Here is a 19,691-nt window from a genome sequence, read left to right as displayed (position 1 = left end):
GCATCGCCTTCAAGAATCTTGTCGACATCCAGGGCCAATACAAGATCTGGGGCAGCAAGGAGCATGAGAAGGACTCACTGGTTCACCTCGCCGAGGCCATCATCGACCCCTACTACAGAGACATGAAGGATTCATGCAACAAGGACAAGCGTGCCTGGCACTCGGCCTGGATGGAGAAACTCGACAAAGCCCACGTCGTGTACACGGCCAAGGAGGCGTACATGAGCTACGACATGTACATGCAGATCGTTGACATGAGGAAGTGCCTCCTTCCCCAAAATGGCCAGGGATCCAGCAGGAAGCAGAGCAATGGTAAGCGTCGTCGCAACAATGAGTAGATGATTAGATCCTCGTTTCTCCTACTTTAGTATGCATGTAATTGCTTTCTTTGGTGTGTGGAAATGTTATGTGTGTAGTCACTTGTGTAATTATATGCTAAATTTGGTTATGCAGTGTTGTCTTTTTAAGTATATATGTTGATGCTCTATAGACAGAGCATAGATGTTGTGCGGACAAAGAAAATCACATCGCACACAGACTAAACAATGTAACCCATCGGTGATGTTTTCATCAATCACTCACAATTGTATATCAGCAATCGTTTGCTCACAACACACATGGCTTGTTCGCAGTAATCGTCTGTGTTGTTATCGGTCTTCGCAGACGTTTCTAATTACACACATGTTTGCCTCATATCACACACATCTTGTTCATTCGAATCGTTTCTGTTCTCATGTCTCAACGCAAACAGTTCATCCGAGTGAACCGCATGCCGTATATCGCACACGTTTCTTTTGTGTTGCCTAATCACAAACAATTCATCCGAGTGAACCGTATGATGTACATCGCACACACCTTCATCTGGCTGCCTGTTTCTTTTGCTCCTCCTCATCGCAAATAGTTAATTGAGCTGAACCGTAGGCCCTGCATTGCACACGCAATGAAAATCTGAACCGTGTTTGATGCATCCTCCATCGCAAATGTTTTGCACCTTTTTTGACGGGATTTTTACACCACTGTTTGCGATTATGGAATCACACACAGTTTCATCGAAGGGTCTCTGATCATAGTGTCGCATTAGCAGCATCCTACAGTAGTGGAAGGCATGCGCACATGCGCATAAGGTTGCTCATGGGAGCCTCTGGAGCAGCCACATGAAAAAACATGTCCAAGGAAGCACGGAATGTCCATGCCCGACAACCATGGCGGCGGACGACGCAAACCTCATGGGGACAACACCAAAAGCTAGGAATTGAGCATTTGTGGTCAGGGGAAAGGAAGAGGGGATCACCGTGGGGATGTAGGTGCAGTCGCTGGGTTCTACAGATCACAAGAGACCGTAAGTCGGGGCTGGCGAGCGGCGAAATGAGTTGGAGAAGATGGACTTGACTACATGATCTACGTCTATATACAGTCAATATCTTTGGTGGAGAAGGTCAGGGCACCTCATTGGAGCTCCAAGACACATCTGTTCTTCGAGGGAAGGACAGTCGCCATATGCATGAAGTCGTCGCATTGTCGGAGTTGTTTTGGACAGGACGGCGCCAGAGGATGAAGGGTGAGGGGAAAAGGAAGGGAGGGGGATGGTGAAAGAGGGCGGCGACGCCTGGGGAGCCAGCGGCGGCAGAGGCGCGGATCGACGGATCAGGGTTCACCAGAGCGGAGAGAGTGGCCGGCCGGTCGTGAGTTAGGAGAGAAAGAGTTTTCCCTTTTCTTTTTTTGTTCTTTCCTTTTTCTACTTCAGTCCCACATGTAAGTCTGTGAGAGGGAGAGAGGGTGAAAGAAAGATTTTTTTTCATTTATTTTTTTAGAGTGGGTCCCACCCATAAGTGACACATGGAGTTAGGAGCAAAATGCCCAGCAAACGTCCACATAGCGGCGGAAGTCCTTTGACTGGACGGTAACAGCACATAAGGGCATTTCTATAAGTGCTCCTAACGGCAAAGGGGCAAATTTGAGCGTGCTTTGAAATTAGGGGTAAATTTGAGTAGTGGGTTCGAGTTAAGGGCACAAATGTAAAAGTCCCTTCTGGCTTTCTTCTTACATTTTTCTTGAAGATAGTATTCTGTTGGACAATGTTCTTTCGTTGAACTTGTGAAAATTCTTCTGCACCACATTGGTGCTAGAAGAACCCTTTGCCCCTTTCACGTGTGAGTCCTTCGGTCTCAAGTTCTGCTCAACACTTAGATGACCGACGACATCCTCAACAGAGAAATCATATCTCAAGTGCTTGAGAGAAGTAGCAAAATTCCTCCATCCAGAAGAGAATTTTGCAATAATGCAACCCGCGACAAACTTGTCCGACAACTCACACTCCAGGAGCTCCAGCTCCTTAGCGATGCACTAGAGCACATGAGCTTGGTCCAATACAAAACGGTTATCAGCCATCCTGTAATCATGGAACTGCTCCATGGCATACAATTCGCTTCCAGCATTGGTTGCACCGAACTAAATTTCGAGCACATCCCACAAGTTTTTGGCAATCCGTATATGAATATATGTGTCAACCAACTTGTCTCCAATCACACTCAGAACTGCTCCAACAAAGATGGTGGTTGCCTTCCTAAATGCCTTCTCCTGTTCAGGAGCAACCATTTCCATGGGAGACACACCACCAACCCAGAACACGTTCATCATAGTGAGCCACAAGGTGGTCCTTGTCTGCCAACCCTTAATGTGTCCCGTTAAACTTTTGCGGTTTCAGCGAAGCCTTGAAGAAGTTCCTAACATAAGGTTTTTGGATTGTTTAAAATATTACGAGAAAACAGGGGATGAACGAATTGATGACCCGCAAGTATAGGGGATCTATCGTAGTCCTTTCGATAAGTAAGAGTGTCGAACCCAACGAGGAGCAGAAGGAAATGATAAGCGGTTTCCAACAAGGTATTCTCTGTAAGTACTGAAATAAGTGGTAACAGATAGTTTTGTGATAGGATAATTTGTAACGAGCAACAAGTAACAAAAGTAAATAAAGTGCAGCAAGGTGGCCCAATCCTTTTGTAGCAAAGGATAAGCCTGGACAAACTCTTATATGATGTAAAGCGCTCCCAAGGACACATGGGAATATCGTCAAGCTAGTTTTCATCACGCTCATATGATTCGCGTTCGGTACTTTGATAATTTGGTATGTGGGTGGACCGGTGCTTGGGTGCTGCCCTTACTTGGACAAGCATCCCACTTATGATTAACCTCTATTGCAAGCATCCGCAACTACAAAAAAGTATTAAGGTAAACCTAACCATAGCATGAAACATATGGATCCAAATCAGCCCCTTACGAAGCAACGCATAAACTAGGGTTTAAGCTTCTGTCACTCTAGCAACCCATCACCTACTTATTACTCCCCAATGCCTTCCTCTAGGCCCAAACAATGGTGAAGTGTCATGTAGTCGATGTTCACATAACACCACTAGAGGAGAGACAACATACATCTCATCAAAATATCGAACGAATACCAAATTCACATGACTACTGATAGCAAGACTTCTCCCATGTCCTCGGGAACAAAAGTAACTACTCACAAAGCATAAACATGTTCATAATCAGAGGGGTATTAATATGCATATAGGATCTGAACATATGATCTTTCCACCAATTAAACCAACTAGCATTAACTACAAGGAGTAATTAACACTACTAGCAACGTACTAGCACCAATCCCGGACTTGGAGACAAGAATTGGATACAAGAGATGAACTAGGGTTTTGAGATGAGATGGTGCTGATGAAGATGTTGATGGAGATTGCCCTCTCCCGATGAGAGGAGCGTTGGTGATGACGATGGTGATGATTTCCCCCTCCGGGAGGGAATTTCCCCGGCAGAACAGCTCCGCTAGAGCCCTAGATTGGTTCCACCAAGGTTCCGCCTCGTGGCGGTGGAGTTGCATCCGAGAAGATGGCTTATCATTTTTTCCCATCGAGAGACTCCATATTGCATAAGATGGCCACCGGAGGGCCACCAGGGGGCCCACGAGGTAGGGGGGCGCGCCCAGGGGGGTAGGGCGCGCCCCCCACCCTCGTAGGCAGGTGTGGCCCCCCTGGTGAGTTTCTTCCGTTGAGTATTTTTTATATATTTGGAAAACATCATCCGTGAAGTTTCAGGACTTTTGGAGTTGTGCAGAATAGATCTCTAATATTTGCTCCTTTTCCAGCCCAGAATCCCAGCTGCCGGCATTCTCCCTCTTTATGTGAACCTTGTAAAATAAGAGAGAATAGGCATAAGTATTGTGACATAATGTGTAATAACAGCCCATAATGCAATAAATATTGACATAAAAGCATGATGCAAAATGGACGTATCAACTCCCACAAGCTTAGACCTCGCTTGTCCTCAAGCGAAAAGCCGAAATCGAAAAATATGTCCACATGTTTAGAGATAGAGGTGTCGATAAAAATAAAATACGGACATGAGGGCATCATGATCATTCTTAGAACAGCAACTTATATAATTCTTGTCATATAATCTCTTATGCTAGAGTAATAATTCAATCACAATATCAAGTATGAATCGTAAACTTCATTGAAAACTAACAAACTACAATCTCAGTCATTGAAGCAATTGCAATTTATCATAACATAGGAAAGAGTCAATGTGTAAGAGCTTTTCAGCAAGTCCACATACTCAACTATCATATAATCTTTCACAATTGTTGACACTCACACAATACTTATGGGTATGGAGTTTTAACCGGACACAGAGAAAGATAGGGGCTTATAGCTTTGCCTCCCAACGTTTTACCTCAAGGGTAATGTCAATAGTAATAGTTCATGAAAGCTCACATCCAATTAGCCATATATACAAGGATCTTTTCAACATATTGTGCTTGCCAAAGGATAAAATGTAAAAAGGAAGGGTGAAAATCACCACGACTCTTATGCAATGTAGGAGATAAAAGTAAAATATAGGCCCTTCGCAGAGGGAAGCAGACGTTGTCATGCGCTTTTATGGTTGGATGCACAAAATCTTAATGCGAAAGGACGACACTTTATATTGACACTTGTGATATAGACCTTTATTATGCAGTCTGTCGCTTTTATTACTTCCATATCACACGATCGTATAAAGCTTATTTTCTTCCACACTAATAAGTCATACATATTTAGAAAGCAATTTTTATTGCTTGCACCAATGACAACTTACTTAGAGGATCTTACTCAATCCATAGGTAGGTATAGTGGACTCTCATGGCAAAACTGGTTTAAGGGTATTTAGAAACACAAATAGTATCTCTACTTAGTGCGATGAATTTGGCTAGCATGAGGGGGAAAGGCAAGCTCAACATGTTGGATGATCCAAGACAATATAATTCATCTCAGATGTAAGAAAACATAAACCATTATGTTGTCTTCCTTGTCCAATGTCAACTCTTTAGCATGTCATATTTTAATGAGTGCTCACAATCATAAAAGATGTCCAAGATAGTATATCTATATGTGAAGACCTCTCTTCTTTATTACTTCCTATTAATTGCAACGATGACCTAAACTGTATTTGTCAACTCTCAACAACTTTTATTCATCATACTCTTTCTATGTGAGCTCATTACTCTCCATAAGACTCACATGATCTCTTTGTTTCTTTTTATTTCTTTCTCTTTTTCTTTTATTCACTTAGGATCATGGCAAAATAATCAAGCCCTTGACTCAACACTAATCTTTATTATATAGCTCATGGACTCGATTACATAGGAAGATAATGAAGCAAAACTCACAACTAGATCATACTAAGAACTTTTATTCTATTAGATCAAGATATTACCAAAAGGATTGAACTAAGAAAACGGTAAAGATAAAAGTGATGGTGATACGATACCGGGACACTCCCCCAAGCTTGGCAGTTGCCAAGTGGAGTGCCCATACCAGATACTCAATTCTTCTTTGCTGGTGGAGACGGTGGTGATTTTGTTGATGGCGTAGGCTTGTCGTCCTTCTTCCAAGGCATAGGCTCACCATCATAGAAAGATGACCGAGTCTCCGGGATCCTCAAATCTGCAGCCAAACTCATTCTTTTGAATCTATATTCATACTCACAGTTTTGGTTTTGCAGGTCATAGATTTGAGCCTGAAGGTGCTCAATTTTCTCGTGAAGCTTGAATAGGGTCTCCCCGATGTTGTCGGCATCCAGCTTGTGTTTGTTGGTGAATTCTGCGATCATCATGTGGTTGGAGTTGAGTCCACACTCCACCATCCCTTGACACTTGAAAACTTGTTGCTCCATTGCTTCGAGCCTCGTCTCCACGCTTCCGGTCCCCTTCAGTCCCTCAGCATCACGGATGTGCGGCAACCCATCACGCATCTCAATGGTTTAAGGGTGTCGCTGCACCTCCGTGAGGTAAGGGTTGATGACCTTCTCAAAGAACTTGTCCTTGGGAGCACTTGGAGATGCCATGATAATCTAGATCTGTCAAAAAAACAGCTCGAAACAAAGATAGGAGATTTTTGCGTGATACAGGAGTCAAAACCCCCGGGAGATTATATAATGAACTTTTACCGACCAAAATACGTGTTGTGTATGAAAACGGAGTCCGGAGAGCACACGAGGTGCCCACGAGGTAGGGGTGCGCCCTTCACCCTCGTGGAGGACTCGTGTCCTTCCCGGACTGCTGCTTATTTTTCTATTTTTCTAAATATTCCAAAACGGAGAAATATTTCCTTAAAAACTGTTTTGGAGTCGGTTTACTTACCGTACCACATACCTATTCCTTTTCGGAGTTTGAAATGTTCCGGAAAATGTCCCTTATGTATTCCTCTGGGGTTACGGTTTCAATAACATTGGTTTCAACATTTATGGGATTACCTGAGATATAATGTTTGATTCTTTGACCGTTCACCATCTTCGGATTTGTGCCTTCGAAGTTGTTGATTTTTATGGCACCGGAACGATAGACCTCCTCGATAACGTAAGGACCTTCCCATTTAGAGAGAAGTTTTCCTGCAAAAAATCTTAAGAGAGAGTTGTATAGCAATACATAATCACCTACATTAAACTCACGCTTTTGTATCCTTTTGTCATGCCATCTTTTAACTTTTTGTTTAAACAACTTGGCATTTTCGTAGGCTTGGGTTCTCCATTCATCAAGTGAGCTAATATCAAATAACCTCTTCTCACCAGCAAGTTTAAAATCATAATTAAGTTCTTTAATAGCCCAATAAGCCTTGTGTTCTAGTTCGAGAGGTAAGTGACATGCTTTTCCATAGACCATTTTATACGGAGACATACCCATAGGATTTTTATATGCAGTTCTATAGGCCCATAATGCATCATCTAGTTTCTTGGACCAATTCTTTCTAGACCTATTAACAGTCTTTTGCAAAATTAATTTGAGTTCTCTATTACTCAATTCTACTTGACCACTAGACTGAGGATGATAAGGAGATGCAATTCTATGATTAACATCATATTTAGCAAGCATTTTACGGAAAGCACCATGAATAAAATGTGAACCACCATCAGTCATTAAATATCTAGGGACTCCAAATCTTGGAAAAATAACTTCTTTAAGCATTTTAATAGAAGTGTTATGATCAGCACTACTAGTTGGAATAGCTTCTACCCACTTAGTAATGTAATCAACAGCAACTAAAATATGTGTATAACCATTAGAGGAAGGAAAAGGTCCCATATAGTCAAAGCCCCAAACATCAAATGGTTCAATAACAAGTGAATAGTTCATAGGCATTTCTTGACGTCTACTAATATTACCAATTCTTTGACTTTCATCACAAGATAAGACAAACTTACGGGCATCCTTGAAGAGAGTAGGCCAATAAAAACCAGATTGCAGTACCTTATGTGCAGTTCTATCTCCAGCATGGTTTCCTCCATAAGCTTCGGAGTGACACTTGCGTAGGATCTGTTCCTGTTCATGCTCAGGTACACAACGTCTAATAACACCATCCACTCCTTTATAAAGATGTGGGTCATCCCAGAAGTAATGCCTCAAATCATAGAAGAACTTTTTCTTTTGCTGGTATGTGAAACTAGGTGGTATAAACTTAGCAACAATGTAATTAGCATAATCAGCATACCATGGAGCAGTATGAGAAGCATTTATGACATTTAATTGCTCATCGGGAAAACTATCATCAATAGGTAGTGGGTCATTAAGCACATTTTCTAACCTAGACAAGTTGTCTACAACGGGGTTCTCAACTCCCTTTCTATCAACAATATGCAAATCAAATTCTTGTAGCAAGAGAACCCATCTAATAAGTCTAGGTTTAGCATCTTTCTTTTCCATAAGATATTTAATAGCAGCATGATCAGTGTGAATAGTTACTTTAGAATCAACAATATAAGGTCTAAACTTATCACAAGCAAATACAACTGTTAAGAATTCCTTTTCAGTAGTAGCATAATTTCTTTGAGCATTGTCAAGGGTTTTACTAGCATATTGAATAACATTTAGTTTCTTATCAACTCTTTGTCCTAGAACAGAACCTACAGCATAATCACTAGCATCACACATAATTTCAAAGGGTAAATTCCAATCAGGTGGCTGAACAATAGGTGCAGAGATCAATGCTTTCTTTAGTATTTCAAATGCTTCTACGCAATCATCATCAAAGACAAATGGTATATCTTTTTGTAATAAATTAGTCAGAGGCCGAGTGATTTTTGAGAAGTCCTTAATGAACCTTCTATAAAAACCGGCATGACTAAGGAAACTTCTTATCCCTTTGATGTCCTTGGGACTTGACATCTTTTCAATAGCATCAACCTTGGCTTTATCAACTTCAATACCTCTTTTAGAAACTTTATGCCCCAAGACAATACCTTCATTAACCATAAAGTGACAATTTTCCCAATTCAAGACAAGATTAGTTTCTTCACATCTCTGCAAAACTCGATCAAGGTTGCTCAAGCAATCATCAAAAGAAGATCCATAGATGGAAAAGTCGTCCATGAAAACCTCACAAATCTTTTCACAAAAGCCAGAGAATATAGCCATCATGCATCTTTGAAAGGTAGCAGGTGCATTACATAAACCAAAAGGCATACGTCTATAAGCAAAAGTACCAAAAGGGCATGTAAATGTAGTCTTAGATTGATCTTTGGCTGACACAGGTATTTGAGAGAAACCAGAATAACCATCCAGAAAGCAAAAATGTGTATGTTTGGACAATCTTTCTAGCATTTGATCGATAAAAGGTAAGGGGTAATGATATTTTTAGTAGCCTTATTTAATTTGCGGAAATCAATTACCATCCTATAACCTGTAATAATTCTTTGAGGAATCAATTCATCTTTATCATTAGGAACAACGGTAATACCTCCCTTCTTAGGGACACAATGGACAGGGCTCACCCACTGACTATCAGCAACAGGATAAATTATACTTGCCTCAAGGAGCTTTAGTATCTCCTTTCTTACCACTTCTTTCATTTTAGGATTCAGCCGGCGTTGGTGATCACGAACTGGTTTAGCATCTTCTTCCAAATTAATTTTATGTTGACATAGAGTGGGACTAATGCCCTTAAGATCATCAAGAGTATACCCAATAGCAACGCAGTGCTTCTTCAGAGTTTTCAATAATCTCTCTTCCTCATGCTCTGAAAGGTTAGCACTAATAATAACAGGATATATCTTTTTCTCATCAAGATAAGCATATTTAAGAGTATCAGGTAACAGTTTAAGCTCAAACACGGGATCACCCTTGGGTGGAGGAGGATCCCCTAGGATTTCAACAGGTAAATTATTTTTCAGAATAGGTTCCTGTTTAAAGAATACTTCATCTAATTCCCTTCTTTCATTCATAAACATATCATTTTCATGGTCTAGCAAATAATGTTCTAAAGGATCACGAGGAGGTACGGCAATAGAAGCAAGACCAATAATTTCATCCTTACTAGGTAATTCTTCTTCACGGTGTTGTCTACTAAATTTAGAAAAATTAAATTCATGAGTCATATCATCTAAACCAATACTAACAACATCCCTATTGCAATCTATGGTAGCATTAACAGTATTTAAGAAGGGTCTACCAAATATAATGAGACAAAAGCTATGTTGTGGGGAACCAAGAACAAGAAAATCAGCAGGATATTTAGTTTTCCCACACAAGACTTCAACATCTCTAACAATTCCCATTGGTGAAATAATATCTCTATTGGCAAGTTTAATTGTGACATCAATATCTTCTATTTCAGCAGGTGCAATCTCATGCGTAATTTCTTGGTATAAGGAATAAGGTATTGCACTAGCACTAGCACTAGCACCCATATCACATAAGCCATGATAACAATGATCTCCTATTTTAACAGAAATAACAGGCATGCCTACCACAGGTCTAGGTTTATCTTTATCACTGGGTTTAGCAATTCTAGCAGTTTCATTACAGAAATAAATAGCATGCCCATCAATATTATCAGACAAGAGATCTTTAACAATAGCAATATTGGGTTCAACCTTAACTTGCTCAGGAGGTGTATATGTTTTAATATTGCTTTTACGAACTACAGTTGAAGCTTTAGCATGATCCTTTATCCTAACAGGAAAAGGTGGTTTCTCAACATAAGAAGTAGGAACAATAGGATCATTATAAGTGATAGCCTTTTCTTCAACTTTAATAGGTGCAACTACTTTTACTTCTATGGGAGGATGATATTTAAAACACTTCTCCTTGGGGAGATCAACATAAGTAGCAAAAGATTCACAGAAAGAAGCTACTATCTCAGAGTCAAGTCCATATTTAGTGCTAAATTTTTGAAAAATATCGGTATCCATAAAAGATTTAACACAATCAAAACTAGGTGTCATACCTGACTCCTTACCATTGTCGAGGTCCCAATCTTCAGAGTTGCGTTTAGTTCTTTCCAATAAATTCCATTTGAATTCAATGGTCTTCATCATAAAAGAGCCAGCACAAGAAGTATCAAGCATGGTGCGATTGTTATCAGAAAGCCGAGCATAAAATTTTTGAATAATCATTTCTCTTGAGAGCTCATGATTGGGGCATGAATATAACATTGATTTAAGCCTCCCCCAAGCTTGAGCGATGCTTTCTCCTTCGCGAGGCCAAAAATCATATATATAATTGCGATCACGATGAACAAGATGCATAGGATAAAACTTCTGATGAAATTCCAATTTCAATCATTTGTAATTCCAAGACCTCATATCATCACATAGCCTATACCATGTCGATGCATCTCCCCTCAAAGATAAAGGGAAGACCTTCTTCTTAACAACATATCCGGGTACACCTACAAGCTTAAATAATCCACAAACTTCATCCACATATATCAGATGTTCATCAGGATGTTTTGTTCCATCTCCTAAAAAAGGATTAGCTAGCAGTTTTTCTATCATACCCGCAGGAACTTCAAAGCAAGAATTGTCATTTTCATATTCATTTTCAGTAGGTTGAGTAGGTTGAGGAGCAACTCTTTGCTCTACTGGTCGGGGTGAAGATACCCCGAACAAGCCCCTCAGAGGATTACTTTCCATAGTAACAAGTGACAGTAAATTTCAGCACACTATATAAATTTTTCCTTACCAAATTCCACCTAACAAAGACGCTTCACTCCCCGGCAACGGCGCCAGAAAAGAGTCTTGATGACCCACAAGTATAGGGGGTCTATCGTAGTCCTTTCGATAAGTAAGAGTGTCGAACCCAACGAGGAGCAGAAGGAAATGATAAGCGGTTTCCAGCAAGGTATTCTCTGTAAGTACTGAAATAAGTGGTAACAGATAGTTTTGTGATAGGATAATTTGTAACGAGCAACAAGTAACAAAAGTAAATAAAGTGCAGCAAGGTGGCCCAATCCTTTTGTAGCAAAGGACAAGCCTGGACAAACTCTTATATGATGTAAAGCGCTCCCGAGGACACATGGGAATATCGTCAAGCTAGTTTTCATCATGCTCATATGATTCGCGTTCGGTACTTTGATAATTTGGTATGTGGGTGGACCGGTGCTTGGGTGCTTCCCTTACTTGGACAAGCATCCCACTTATGATTAACCTCTATTGCAAGTATCCGCAACTACAAAAAAGTATTAAGGTAAACCTAACCATAGCATGAAACATATGGATCCAAATCAACCCCTTACGAAGAAACGCATAAACTAGGGTTTAAGCTTCTGTCACTCTAGCAACCCATCATCTACTTATTACTCCCCAATGCCTTCCTCTAGGCCCAAACAATGGTGAAGTGTCATGTAGTCGACGTTCACATAACACCACTAGAGGAGAGACGACATACATCTCATCAAAATATCGAACGAATACCAAATTCACATGACTACTAATAGCAAGACTTCTCCCATGTCCTCAGGAACAAAAGTAACTACTCACAAAGCATAAACATGTTCATAATCATAGGTGTATTAATATGCATATAGGATCTGAACATATGATCTTCCTCCAATTAAACCAACTAGCATCAACTATAAGGAGTAATTAACACTACTAGCAACCTACTAGCACCAATCCCGGACTTGGAGACAAGAATTGGATACAAGAGATGAACTAGGGTTTTGAGATGAGATGGTGCTGATGAAGATGTTGATGGAGATTGCCCTCTCCCGATGAGAGGAGCGTTGGTGATGACGATATCGATGATTTCCCCCTCCGGGAGGGAAGTTTCCCCGGCAGAACAGCTCCGCCAGAGCCCTAGATTGGTTCCACTAAGGTTCCGCCTCGTGGCGGCGGAGTTGCGTCCGCGAAGATTGCTTATCATTTTTTCTCCATCGAAACACTCCATATAGCAGAAGATGGCCATCGGAGGGCCACCAGGGGGCCCACGAGGTAGGGGGCGCGTCCCCACCCTCGTGGGCAGGGTGTGACCCCCCTGGTGAGTTTCTTCCGCTGAGTATTTTTTATATGTTTGGAAAACATCATCCGTGAAGTTTCAGGACTTTTGGAGTTGTGCAGAATAGGTCTCTAATATTTGCTCCTTTTCCAGCCCCGAATCCCACCTACCGGCATTCTCCCTCTTTATGTGAACCTTGTAAAATAAGAGAGAATAGGCATAAGTATTGTGACACAATGTGTAATAACAGCCCATAATGCAATAAATATTGATATAAAAGCATGATGCAAAATGGACGTATCACGAATCATAGCATCTGCTTGCCCAGGCCAACGCGTTGCATCGAGGCGAGGCGATGGCGAGGCGACGGAGGAGGAGGAGCGCGCATGTCTTCCCAAGCTCCCAATGGCATGTGGTACAACAACCCTTATAAAGAAGTCTCGCTCTTCTTAGTGTACCAGTATGGTACTAAACTTCTCACCACTTGTCATGCATCTAAATAGGCCTTAGAGATTAATTAAGGATTATTATCTTATAGGGACCAAAGTCCATCTATAATCCAACACTTCACAGAGCTCTAAACCTACCCCATTGCGTATATATAGAAGTACATGATCATCTTGAAGTATAAGGTAAAGTGGAATAAATCCTACGCTATCCTATGTTTTCTAAATAAACATTATACTCAACAAGATTAACCAGGGATTATTGTATTATATGGGCCAAAGCCCATCTATAATGCAACACTTTACAAAGCTCTACACCTACCCCATTGCGTCGAGACACAAGCTTAGAACTTGCTACACATAATTAAATAATCTTTTTTTAAATGGAGGAGGACCCCGAGCCTCTGCATCTGGATGATATATGCAACCACTTTATTAATTATTCACACAAGATCTTACAAAGTCATACAACAGTAAGACTAAAGCCACCATCTAGGCAACATTTGTCACTATTCCTATCTAGTTGATGTAGGGATGTTGATAGTTTGGGCCTAATACCAAACAGACCTCATAGCCAAACCTAACATCTAAGACCTGAGATCCTAACCCGGACGCCTGCCGGGTATGGGGCACCCACCAGTCCGGCGTACTCCTCAACCAGGACGCCTGCCGGGTATGAGGCCGCCGCAGCCACCTGCCACCAATCCATCGTCAGTGTTGCACTGTTGCATCTATCTTGCCCGATCTAGCTGCCGCCGACGCCACCACGACGCCAGACAACTCCACCATCCTGCGCTCGTCCATCATCACACACCCACCGGTGAGACCCCGCTGCTCCATGCCGCTGAGACCCGCCGTTGTCGACATGCCAGATGCCACGCCACTCCTCTGACGCGAAACACCACCTGCTGCCTCTGGTCCCATCCCCTCCGCCTGCAGTTCCTCAAACCGAGGACCCAAACGCCCCAGGCGGCGCCTCCAAGAAGGGTACGACACAACAGTGCCGCCGCCCAATCTAAGGAGATTTAGGGTTTTCACCCGGGCATGGGGTCGGGTGGAGGGCAGGGACCTCGACGGCGCCTGCAAGTAGGAGAACGGCGACCCTGGTTGTCGCCACCGTCGGGATGAACGAGTCGTCCAGAGTTTCCTCTGGTCCGATGTCACCTCTACCAGCCCCCGCGAACGCACTGAGGCCGACGGCCGCGATCGTAAGCCATCAAGTGTGGTGGGAGAGAGCCTGCAGCGCGGAGGAGATCCACCGGCGACTCACCGCCCACGCGGTCAAGACGTCGTCCATCCACCCCGCGCGAACGTCGCTAGCCGAGGGCGTCGTCGCCATGCCTACCGGGGCCGCCGCCGCTGGTCCAGGTTCCTCCACGAAGGCTGGAGAGCCGAGATCCACCGCGAGCGACGAGATCCGGCACCGCGCGGCCAACACCATCGCCCAAGCCCGCCATCGACCGATCCCGCCGCCGCCGGGAGCCGCACGCTGCCGGGAGTCCCACACCCATGGATCTGGGCATCCGTGCACCGCCGCGTGTCCGCCACATCGTCGGGAGGGCCGCACCCTGCGGATCAGGATGCCCGCACCTCCGCGGATCTGGGAACGGGAGGAGAGACCCTCCGCCGCCGCCGTTGCACGCACGGGCTTTGCCCGACACCGACCATCGGCAGCGGCGGAGAGGGAGAAGGGCGCTGGAGGGACTAGGCGGCGGCGGCGGAGGAGCCCTCCCAAGTCGCCTGCGGGGGAGGCGGATATATTTCATATGTTGACCTACCAGTTACGTTGTGACGCCCTAATCAAAGAATCTGACAACGAGCAAACACGTCCTAACCACATGTTCTCCTACTCTATATACTTCAATCACTGAGACAAGCCGGCAGAGGACAAGTTTGCTGTATATATAACACGTAGTCTACTGACTATTAGTGACAAGTAGTCTGTAACTTGTCTGATTGTCTTACCAGTCTGTAACAATGGTCCTGAGCTGGCCCTTTCCTTACCTGCTTCGATGGATCAACCAACACCCAGATCTCAATCATCCACGACATCACCAGCCTTTTGCTAAAATAATGAGAATCAAAGCAATAGGATTGGTGAGAGAGAGTCTATGAGGCCAATCATTAAAGGTAGAGGAACACACACAGGGGAAAATAAAAGTTAAGGGCAGGGGCATCGGATCCGAGTAAATTCAGAAGAAACAACAGCCATCTTTACCATGCATGTTCCTCCTCCTCCATCCATCTATCCATCGAGATCTCGCACCATCTCACGTGGGCAAAGGTAGGCGAGGGTGAAGTTTCGCTTGCGGCTTCGATGAGATTCTGCATGCCCCAAGTAATCATGCATGTGCTCTGGACGAGTCATCTGCTACTGAGTACTTCTACTGACTACTACTGACCCTGACGTGAAAGTAGACAGCACCGACATGCTACGCTGCTGTCATCGGTCCTGGAAATACTTCTGGAATGGAGGGCACTTTGTGGATTTTGTTGTGGGCTCGCTCAACCGACCGACAGAGGGCTCAGCGGGGGGCAGGCAGGCCCCGACTCAAATTTCTAAAATGCTTTTGACGCTCAAGGGAAATATATAAATTCTTCAGATTCGCACACACAGTAAAATCTCCAATCAAACTTTCAGCCCCACTCACAAAATTTGTCGGACCACCACTGTGTGGGCATGTACTCGTAACGTAGTGGGCGATGGCAGGCTAATTGGCAAATAATGCTAGAAGAGAACGAATAGATGGAGAAAGACAGAACCAAGAGCCTTTTCAATCACTGAATCACACTTTATTGAATTATATGATCTATGGCAATTCACAGAGCAGAAACAGATAAATAAACTATATAAAACTAACCGATTATAGCCTGGTCGTCCAACTACGCAAACTCCATGACACGTCTAACAGGGAAGAAGATGAATTCCTATGATACAGATTGAATTGCTCAAGTAAAAAGACTTCACCTTCGATATCTATACTGCACTATTTGGCCTTGCTGGCTTATTCTGTGAAGTACAAACTCCAAACTACACAGATCAAACACAAAGTATCACAACAGCAGCTCCTGGTCACTTCACGGATTGTAAATGCAAATCACTGTCACGTTTCCTCTTCAGCGGCAGCAACCTCGTCGACACCTTAGCGGGCTGCTGTTTCTTCTTCACCCATTCTTCTTCGGCTTTGGCCCGGCGCCAGCCCAGATGCGCCGACAGGTTCTCCACCTCCACCTTCACCACGTCCTTCCTCACCCCAATGTCGGTGATGTACCTGCCGGCGCAGTACATCCCCGCCGTGACGGCGGCCATGCCCAGCGGGCCGGCCGACATGAGCCTGAACGGAGTCGAGAAGAGCGCCGCCAGCGGCACGCCGACGGCGGAGGCCGCCTGGCCGCTCCTCCCGATGCCCTTCTCGGGCGGCAGCAGGAGCCCGGTCTTGCAGTAGAGCGCGAAGTCCTCGCAGTTGTTCTCGAACACGTCGTAGCTGCCGAACCCGTTCTGGAGCAGGTACATCGCCCGGTGCACCACGGCATCCGCCGGGTCGGACGCGGCGGTGGTGCAGGTGCCGCCGCGGAGCTTGGCGAGGAACACGGCGGGAGGGACGCCGTACTCGAAGCCGTGGAGGGCGCCGTCGCGGAGGAAGCAGTCGAGGCAGGTGAGGATGACACCGCTGTCGGGGAGCTGGAAGCCGCAGTCCGGGAACGTCGGGCACTCCGGTGAGCCGGCGGATAAGAGGCTCGAGATAGCCACGGCGGAGTCAAGGCCCCCCGTTCCCGCTTCTTTCTTCGTTGTGAAATGCACCACCTTGCTTCCGCCGACGTAAATACCTGAAGACATTGAGTATGACATCCAATTCGAGATAGAATAAAATCACTGATCAGTGACCATAGTACTACACACATACATTTTCTATTATTATTTTTTGCTTTTTATCTTAATTCCTTATTGAATGGCTACAAATGAATGCCAGCTTTTTTATGCAGGTTTGTCATGTGGGGAGTGCCCCCGTGTCCCCATGTATGTCCTCCTTGGGTTGGGTACATATGTCGAAGCAGGACCTCTGTATAATTGGCACATAGCAGCAGGGAACGATGGCTGCAAATGCAAGGGAAAAAGTACCATGATGTCCCTGCATGCAGCCAGCGCATAGCGACACCACGAAGAAGATACCTTTATGTTTCCATGTGTGGATTAAATTACGGCTGGCCAAAGAACGAAAAAAACGGAAAAGGATGCAAAGTAAAAGAGCCATGGTAACGCAGCAGCTAGCTGGAAGAAGAAGAAGAAGAAGAAGAAGAAGAAGAAGAAGAAGAAGAAGAAGATGCATGAAGGCATCAAAGTGGAAAGAGGGCCACTTTGGTCACATGTAATAAAGGTAAGTAAATGGATGCTAAGATCGACACTTGAACACTGGAAAATTACACATGTGGAGTCACCAACAGTTTCTGTTCGATCATCAGTCACCAACAGTAGGTCTAGGTAACAGTTCTGAGTTATAGTTGCACTAAAGAAAGAGAATTGTAGAGTAGGTGAGCTAGTAGCATTAATTTTCTTTTCACAGCGTGGCATATCGAGTCCATTTGGATCGTCAAATTCTGTCAGTGTCTGATCTAAAATACTTCCCAGTGGCTATTATCTTTTCTGTCAAATCACGTTGCGAAGTTGCAAACTGAAGCAAGATCCGCTTCGACAATTGTACTGCTACTACTAGTTCGGTCAATAAATTTGGGACCTGGATACAATACAGCTAGACAGCTAGCAACGCCAATCAAGGATGCAGCAAATTCGACGGGACCCAGAAGCGTACCGACGGAAATACGCGTCCGCTATTAGGGAAGCCGACGAGGACGCCGAGCCTACAGTACGGTTCAGCTGCTGCAAATACACCCAGCGTAATTAACTGCGAGAATCTGCTCGCGGATGTACGTACGGAGCGGAAGCAGAGGCAGAGTACGAACAGAGCAGAACGAGCAAGGCAAAACCGATGTGGAAGCAACACTCCATTCCCTCCACCTCCAGGTCCGAGAACGAGCAAGGCAGAACAGAGCAGTACGGTTAAACTGCTGCAAATACACCCAGCCTAATTAACTGCGAGAATCTGCTCGCGGACGTACGTACGGAGGGAATGGAGGCAGAGGCAGAGCACGAGCAGGGCAGAACGAGCAAGGCAAAACCGATGTCGAAGCAACACTCCTCTCTCCGCCGTACCGTAGCCGCCCGGAAACGCGAAATGGGAGAGAAGGATGGCGGCCCCAACATGCAATTCACACGTACCGTGGTGGGAGTAGGAGTAGGCGGCGCGCCATGTGTAGATGTGGTCGCCGGGCTTTAGCTCCGACCGCTCCACCCGGTGCGACAGCAGCCCCATCGCTCGCCCCGTTCGTTCCGGCAGTGTGTGCGCACGCTCGCGCCGGGATTACGGGCGTGCTGCTTCTGGCCGGCGCCGCGCTGGAGCTGGCGAGGCGCGCCGTGGCACCGAGTGATGCGAGGAAGACGCTGGCTCTCGGCTCCGCCTGAGGCTACTGGCTGGCCAGGAGGGGGAGGTCACGCTTGCCGCGCGATGGCTGGAGGGAGAGGTGAAATGGGAAGCGTGGGATTGAGCTAGCTATCTTGACACCCGGGGGCATCGGCATGTGTGTGTGATCCGGGGTGCAGCCCTCGGGATTCGTGCGCGATCTCGGAGGTTGGGTGTACTGTCCTACGTGCCCTTCTTTTCACTCAACCAAGTATTTTGTTTTCCCAATTGACTGCTCTTTCTCTATAGCATGTAAATGAACGATGCTACACTTATACCTGGCCATGGGCAGCCCAGCCCGACCCGGCCCGACGTTCCTCACGGGCCGGGCCTGGGCCTAGATATTGAGCCCGAAGGCTGGGCCGGGCCTGGCCTGGGCCCGTCACATTTGCGAGTTAACGAAGGGGCCCGGCCCAAGGCCCGGCGGGCTTTTAAGTTTACGCGCCGGGCTTGGGCCTGATTTCTAGGCCTGACGCCCCGATCGGGCCGGGCCCGGGCCTGGGATTTCTACGTCGGGCTTGGTCAGGCTCGGCCCGAGGGGTGGCCAGGTATAACTTGCACGTAGGTTTTTACGGATGAGAGCTTACGGATGGCGGTGGGATCATTAGATTGGGGAGGCGAGGGCCGCACCTCTGAAATTGGGAAGGAAGGGATAAATTAGACGCTGCCACTTATATAAAGTTATAACGCTGAATAAAGCTGAGGAAGCTCCACCCACCCGCCCGACTCCCCGCCGACTGTTGCCGCCGGTCACCACCCCCTGCTAGCAAGCTTGTCGGTTGGTCTAGTGTGTGGCTCTGCTCGAGAGGCACGGACGTTCCTATCGGGATTGGGTTAGGGATTATTTTGACCCCCAATCCAAGCCTGGATCAGGATGTGTCGGTGGTAAAATCGGCAGACCTCGGGGTAGGGGGTCCCGAGTAGTGGATCTCGGATTGATAGTAACAGGGACGAAGGAGACAGTGTTTACCCAGGTTC

At 45.3% G+C, this 19,691-nt stretch overlaps 1 protein-coding gene across 1 annotated transcript; it reads right to left on the bottom strand.

The window, feature by feature from the left end:
• Nucleotides 1-15,968: 15,968 nt before the first annotated feature.
• Nucleotides 15,969-18,860, bottom strand: LOC125524070 (protein LEAD-SENSITIVE 1). Its single transcript, XM_048689141.2, has 2 exons — nt 18,473-18,860; nt 15,969-17,025 (listed from the first exon to the last, which is right to left on the bottom strand). The coding sequence occupies exons 1-2, from the start codon at nt 18,564-18,566 to the stop codon at nt 16,271-16,273; spliced, it is 849 nt and encodes a 282-aa protein (XP_048545098.1). The 5' UTR covers nt 18,567-18,860; the 3' UTR covers nt 15,969-16,270.
• Between the last annotated feature and the right edge of the window lie 831 nt (nt 18,861-19,691).

This window comes from Triticum urartu, chromosome 7A, assembly GCF_056163025.1.
Source record: "Triticum urartu cultivar PI428250 chromosome 7A, HENAU_Tu73, whole genome shotgun sequence".
NCBI classification, from domain to species: Eukaryota; Viridiplantae; Streptophyta; class Magnoliopsida; order Poales; family Poaceae; genus Triticum; species Triticum urartu.
The sequence above is the reverse complement of the archived record's forward strand: the minus strand, read 5'-3'. Positions and strand labels throughout refer to the sequence as shown.

Bases quoted from the DNA above. Each gene is read 5' to 3' on its own strand.
- LOC125524070 (XM_048689141.2), bottom strand. From the start codon at position 18,566: ATGGGGCTGCTGTCGCACCGGGTGGAGCGGTCGGAGCTAAAGCCCGGC. The intron at 17,026-18,472 runs GTACGTGTGAAT...CAATGTCTTCAG, and splicing joins CTACTCCTACTCCCACCACG to GTATTTACGTCGGCGGAAGC.